At 40.8% G+C, this 7,258-nt stretch overlaps 1 protein-coding gene across 1 annotated transcript; it reads left to right on the top strand.

The window, feature by feature from the left end:
• Window positions 1-269: 269 nt before the first annotated feature.
• On the top strand, window positions 270-6,055 carry ATP4B (ATPase H+/K+ transporting subunit beta). Its single transcript, XM_056482449.1, has 7 exons — window positions 270-381; window positions 1,771-1,899; window positions 3,030-3,143; window positions 3,929-4,128; window positions 4,970-5,026; window positions 5,545-5,637; window positions 5,797-6,055. Exons 1-7 carry the CDS (start codon window positions 270-272, stop codon window positions 5,956-5,958), a joined length of 867 nt encoding a protein of 288 aa, XP_056338424.1. The 3' UTR covers window positions 5,959-6,055.
• Window positions 6,056-7,258: the final 1,203 nt, after the last annotated feature.

The following is a 7,258-nucleotide window of genomic DNA, read 5'->3' on the forward strand; positions in this document are numbered from 1 at the left end:
TGCGTAACTCTGCTGACCTGCTCAGGCAGGCAAGAGAAAGGGGAAGGGCATTTGATAGGAACAAACTTTCCCTTGCCAGCATTATCAACAGTCTTTATAAAGGTTGATAGTGGTGAGCAGTGGCTTTCATTGGCACAGGAAGCAGTCTTGGTGACCTTCAGTAGAGAAGAAGGTATAAAACCCAAAGTCTTTCTTGGTCGACTGTTTGGGCACCAGTTGAATTTCTCAGTTTCCAAGGAGGACACATTTTTGGGAACTTTTCTGAGAAAATGGCAACTTTAAATGAAAAGAAGACCTGCAGCGAGCGCATGGCAGATTTCCGTCGTTTTGTCTGGAATCCAGAAACAAAGCTCTTCCTGGGGAGGTCCTTAATTAACTGGGGTAGGTTTCCACCTTCCTTCTGGTGTGCTTAAAAACTGTGGGGAGGGGATGTTGTCCTGGTGAGTGGAACACAATGTAGATGTGTTGAAGCCAGCAGTTCTCATATGTGCCTCTAAGCCATTTTTGGGCAGTTCTCTGAGCTGGATCGAGTAGATCAAAACATTGATCCATGTAGTCCCTGCAAATGTATGACTTCAAAGTGGTTTTGAACCAAATACTTCAAAAGGAGAAAAATTAACACATTAACAGGAAACTTATTATTAGCTAGGGGTGATGGTTTCAGTGTGGTTTTGACATTATTAATTAAAAGGGGGTTCACATACATGGAGAAATTTGCTTAATTGGTGACTTTTTCCAATTCTTTGGAAACAAGGTCTTTTTTTCTGAAATTCCTTTCTGAATTATTGTCTGCTCAGTAGATCTTTTTCTTATCACTGCATGCTAGCATGTATTTCATACTAATATGTATTTCATACTAGCAGGTATTTCATACCAGCATGTATTTTATACTAGCAAGTATTTCAGCTGAGCCTCCCTCCCCACAGCCAGACTTGTGTCTACAATGATGATCTGTACTATGATCCACATTCTGGGAAGGGCAGCCAGGACCATTGTAAGGAAGATCCACACTCTTCCCATAGACTGTAGGAGTAGCTGCAAGTTTCCAGGTGATTTTTTTCCTGCCTGTGCATGTAGTTTATTGGCTACTCCTAAATCCAGAATTTTACAGATGATGCAAGTGAAATGTGAGCCTTTCCAGCTGGTAGAGAAGAAGGTGCTACAAGGCACCAAGATTACAAGTAGAGGTTTCTAATAGCACCCCTCCAAAACAACCACTGGCTGCAGCACCAGCCATGTGTAAGGCACTTTATGCACATACAGACAGAAACACAGCTTTAATCATGCATCATCTCACAGCAGAATAAAGCAGCAAGATGGCACATTTTGTTGGTGGTGAGTTCAGCTGTATAAGGCAGTGAAATACTATGGGTCTAAAACCAACATGCCTTGAAGTATTGTCATCTGTCATCCAAATAACACAAGGTGTCAAAAAACACCCCATCATCTGTGTTGCTTAGTCCATGTGTAATAAGTAGAGAAATGGTTTTAATATGTGAAATTACTTGAAGATGCCACATAACCTTTAAGCTTTAAATAATCTAAGCTCAGCACCAACTCCTTCAAAAATCCTTGTAGAACTGTACAATTTTTTTCTATAAGAATATTTTTGAGTGTAAATTCTCCAAAGCAGCTGTCCCTTTACAGGGAGAACTTCCTGGGGACAAGGGTGGAAAGGAGACAGCTGCTGCCAGGATCATCCTGGCTTCAGAGAGAGCACTGCACAGCCTTGCTCAGAATTTGAAATTCTGCCCTTGTTCTTTTCCACAGTGTGGATCAGCCTCTATTACCTGGCTTTCTACGTGGTGATGTCGGGGCTGTTTGCACTCTCCATTTACTGTTTAATGAGGACAATTAATCCCTACGAGCCGGATTACCAAGACCAGCTGAAATCCCCAGGTACTGCCAGGGTCCCACAGCAGCTGTGTAGGGCTGGGCTGGGCTGAGAGGCATGGGCAGAGCCAGGGCTGAGGGGAGACCAACGTGGAGTAAATCAGGTCAATCCTGCCCAGACAATCCCTGCAAAGTTTAACCTCTAAAAGTTAAGTCTTTCAGGCTTAAAAAAAAATCTGGCATACTAATTTACGTATTAACATATGAATATGCTTATATATCCATATATTTATGAATATATAATACAAAAATTAGTATCTATATATTAGTTTATTTCATCTTGCTGATGAAATATGATGATCAATGCCTGCCTGTCACCTTCTCTCCCCATGGACAGAGTCAGTTCCTGGGGAAATCCCAGGTTCTACCCCAAACCCCCAAGCACCACAGAGGGCTTTGAGGTGCCCAGCAAGATGTAGTGGTGAAGGGGTGAGCAGCCTGGGGTGGGTATTTCCATGCTTCACCATGGGAAGTCCCTGGGAAAGCAGGAATACCTTGCCAGCAGGATGTGCTGTGCCAGTAGTCAAGGAAGTAAAAATAAGACAACAATATGGGATTAGGAATACAGATATTTACAGATATGAGATGCTCAGGGACTATCAGTGCACTGCTAAAACTTCACACTCCAATGGCTGGTTTCTACAATGGGAGGGAAAAGAAACAGCCCTGAAAATTATTCTGTCAGATGGTTTTGTGTTTTGAAGTTTCCACTGCCAGTATTTCATCAAGTTTGGTGTTTGCTGGGAAAATACTTCCTGTGACATATTATGTGTGGCTTTTTCAAAAGTTGTTTCTCATGCTGACATATGATCTGCTTCTTTAACCCAATATCTCTGTTTCTGCTAACAAGTCCTGGGGAAACCCAGTGCAATTGCTGGGGTGATTTTACCAGCTGTTCTTGTAACAGCATGGATATATGTGAAAGGACAATAATTCAGCAGCAGCAAAGGCTTTAGGGTTTTGATGGAACAGCTCACAGCTGAGGTGGTTTCTGTTAACATGGTTAACATGGTTAAATCCTCCCCAAAAAGGCTGGAGGGTCTTGATGCAGCATAATTGCTACTGTCAATTTAAATAAACAAATCTGTGCCTGGCACCTCTCCTGGGCTTTGTCTTCCCCTTTCCTCCTCCTGAAGGTGTGACCATACGACCTGATGTTTATGGGGATAGAGGACTACAAATTTATTACAACGTATCTGACAACAAAACCTGGGAAGGCTTAGTGACAACTCTTCACACTTTTCTGACAGGTAAAAATGAAGTTTCTTGCTTAATCCTGAAACAAGGTGCTGCCTTATCTCCCATACTAGGTCGGAGAACCTTAGGTCAGGGCTTCCATTTTACATTTGTCCTTCTCAAATCACAGATTTTGAGTGGAATGTGCACCTTCTGAAAGGGATGAGCAAATCATCTAATGAATCTGTAAATCAAATGTAGGTACACATCTATAAAAATCCAGGCTCTGCTTCAGGGTTTTTACTTGGTTTAATCCTAAACAGCTTTAAAAAAACAGACCAATAGAAAGTCTGAAGAGAGGACAAAAAGTCTTCAAAAATAGTCTCATCTAAATTAATCTAATTAATTTGTCTGTGACTGCAAACATCAAAGTGCCATAATAAATCTCATAAAGCATGGTGTCTTCAGGGAATAAAGTCAAAGTAGGTTATGTGCTCCATTTGTCTGTTCATGTCTTAGCACATTCATATTCCTATTGAGCCTCAATATTGCAATTCTTCATGTTTCTCACACACATATTGAGAAAAATTATATTTGAAATTGACTTTATATGGAGCTATCAACACAAGCTGTCTTAATTTGATCTCTTTTCTTTTGCTTTGTTTTGATAAAAAAAAAAAACCACAACAAAACTGAAGCAAACCCCTATACAGTTTAAACTTTCCTTGTTCCATCTAAGCCAAACTTCACTTGAAGTATAGTCTCCCATGATAGAATCTCCAGCCTGGTGTTGGGATGTATAATTTGCATATGAAAAGCTTCAGAGAGGATTTTTTTCTTTCTTCCTTCGCACATCTAGCATATACACCAGCTGCTCAGCATCTGAACATCAACTGCACCAATAATACATACTTCATCCAGGACACCTTTGATGGCCCAAATAAAACAAAACTATCCTGCAAATTTACCTCAGACATGCTTCAAAACTGCTCTGGCATCACAGACCCAACTTTTGGATACCCAGAAGGAAAACCCTGCTTTATTATAAAAATGAACAGGGTAAGTACAAGTTCAAGGTGCTGAGCAGAAAAAATAAAGAGTAGCTTGAGTCTCCACTGGGGAGTTGCTGTGTCTCTGCTGCCATGGGGTCTAAACTCTGCTTTCTACTGGGAATCAAAAATCATGTGTCAGACAGAGCTCTAGAGTTACCAGGGAAATCCTGAGACTTTTTTATTATGCAGACAAAACCACTGCATTTGTTTTTTGGCTTGCACCTTAGGCATTCCCAAATTCCTCCTAACCGAGAGGGGAGCTGTGCCCCTGATTCTGGCTGGTGAAACAAGCTTTTTCCAAAAATGCCTTCCTTAGCAAGACTGGGGGCCATCCCCAGCAGGGAAAAAGATGTGGATAGTGACCAGAGGGCTTTACCTCCTTTCACTTTTGCCTCTACAGGATGCAACCCCACTAGTTTTGTAGGATCAAACCAACCCAAGGGTTTTTCTGCCAAAACCAAGGTTTTCTAAGAAGGATAAGATCAAAAGCATGGATATTCAGCTTTTCCTTCACTGACACACAATTAACAGCTTTAAGAGACCCCTGGCTGCCTGGGCATCAGCAAGGGCAGGTGGTATGGGTGGGTAAATGAGCTGGACTCAGAGGTGCAGTGCTACTTGCTCTGGCCAGAGACTATCAGCAGTGCTCATCCCAAGTAATGCCAAGTCCTGCTTCCTAAATATCCAGCCACTACAGTTTTCCACCTACATAAATGTGATGATTTGTTTGAGAGAGTCGTACACAGGAACATATTAAGCCTCCTTTGAAGCTCAGCTCTTAAAATATTGATTGCCCAGCTTTATCTCAGAACAATTTCCAAGATGACCAAATGTGCTTTCTCTTTCAGATTATCAAGTTTTACCCCGGCAGGGGCACTGCACCAAGGGTGAACTGCACATACGTGGTAAGGGTATGAGGTGGGGGTCTCACACATTTCAAGGACTGCAGCTCTGAGAGCACGAAAATGCAGTGGTGACCAGAAAAAATACCCCAGCAGCTCTGAAAATCAGATCCCAAATGCTTGGAATATTCTCAGTTCTGTGCAAGTTCTTGCACCAGCTGACACGCTAAGGGAAAAAACCTCCAAGTTTGCTTTATTTTAAATCACCTGTAAATGTGCATTTTCGGGCTGCAGAGAACATTTACTGTTTGCTTTCAGCTCCCTGCAGTGACTTTCAGAGCTCAGTGCAGCTCCCTCAGGCTCTCAGCAGGTCCAACTCACCGAATGCCCAGCTGCCATCAGAGGACACTCTTGGCAATAGTAACAGCGGGAGATTCCCACTTTTATTTGAAAAATAAGACTGGTGCTAAACAGCCTGCTGAACCTGAGCTTTAACACGCACTCAGCAGCCCTGGAACACTTGCCTGGGGCTGGTCGATGGTTTCTCACCAACAGAGCTTCTTCCTCTCTCGCACAAACAGGGAGAGGAGTCCCGCCCGCTGGAGGTGGATTACTACCCCGTGAATGGCACCTTCAACCTGCACTACTTCCCCTACTACGGGAAAAAGGCTCAGGTGGGTGCCTCCGTTTTTAATTTTTCTTTCTCTTTATGCAACGTGAAACATACAGAGCATCTTTGCAATCCTATGAGAACTGGAGAGGCTACTTTCAACACCTCATTTTTAAGCTGGTAGTGTAAAATCTAAGTATATTTTTTTCATTTCTCCTCCTAGCCCAGCTACAGCAATCCCCTGGTAGCTGTGAAATTTCTCAACATTACGAGGAATGTAGAAGTTAAAATAGTGTGCAAAATCATTGGAGCTGGAATTACCTTTGACAATGTTTACGATCCGTACGAAGGAAAAGTGGAATTTAAACTGAAAATAGAAGACTGAGCAGCAACAGAGACACTCCTGAAAAATGTATGAAGAGTAAACTTAACTATTATCACATTCATCTATATTTATTTTTTCACTATGCTTCCCATATAAATTACAGTGCAAAGAGACATTTTCTACTGAAGCTGGCCTATAGAGCTAAAAATCAAGATCCTACTCTCAGTATGGAAAGATGAAGATTATCTCAATGTACATAGCTTAATATTTCATGGCTACAGGATGCTGCTGCCTTCATGCAAATATTTGTACAAAACAAGTTTCCCCCAAAGGGTGCAGCTGTGCCTTCAAAGAACATAAGTATAGACTCAAACAATCATTTTCAATCACTTTTCAAACCATAATAAATAATTGATGTATGATACTAAATCTTGGTTATTGAGAAATCAGATAGCTTGAAATCAATACTCTGAAATACTAGTGAGTAATTAAATTTTCCATGTCTCTTGCATAGGATGTAGAAAAATGTATTAAAATTATCTCTATCCCAATGCATTGGCTTTTTTGCACTAGTCAGCTGAGTCAGAATTTTTTAGTTGACAAATTAATGGCTTCAAAAGAAGTGAACTTGAAATCTGTCCTCCAGCTCACAGATTTCACTGTACCACTTACCTCTATGTATATAACCTAATAAAAATGACTGATAAGACTTTAACATCCAGTTACCTCCAGGAAACTGCTCATTTAACTAGAGGCTGCAATTTGTTTGGAGCTTTTGTTTGTTTGTTTTGTTGCTGTTTTGTGTCTGTTGTTTTTGTGATGGTTTTATTTGTTTTATCCAGTAGAATAGCCCTGTATTGCAATGATGAGTTTTAGGTTACTTGGAGTAATCTGGAAGATGCTAAAATAACACTAAATCTTTAAATGAATTTAAACTTTAAGAAGTCTGACTGTAGCACATATAATACAAAGAGACAGGATTGCTGTGTCTGTATAGTATGTTTATGTTACCTGAAGTATAGGATGCTCCAGCCAGAGAATAAACACTGCACCCAAAAAAAAAAAAAAAAAAAAAATTTCAAGAGCAGATATAATTTTACAGCTTCACTGCCTGGACATTTCAGAAAGCAAGAAGATGTAACAGATCACCTGCTGTACTACAGCAACATTCAGCCAGCCACCCAGCCAGTAGACAGAATCCAGTTGGAGGGGAATGTTTATCTTCAAAGCAACAATTATATTTGAGCCTTTCTTAGAAAAATTCTGCATTTCAAAAACAGTAAGAAAATGCTTCCTCATATCAAAACTTTTTTTTTCCCCTGGCCTTTCCTGTTTCAATTTTTACAGCAAGGCTTTGCCT

Source organism: Oenanthe melanoleuca, chromosome 1, assembly GCF_029582105.1.
Source record: "Oenanthe melanoleuca isolate GR-GAL-2019-014 chromosome 1, OMel1.0, whole genome shotgun sequence".
Lineage (NCBI taxonomy): Eukaryota > Metazoa > Chordata > Aves > Passeriformes > Muscicapidae > Oenanthe > Oenanthe melanoleuca.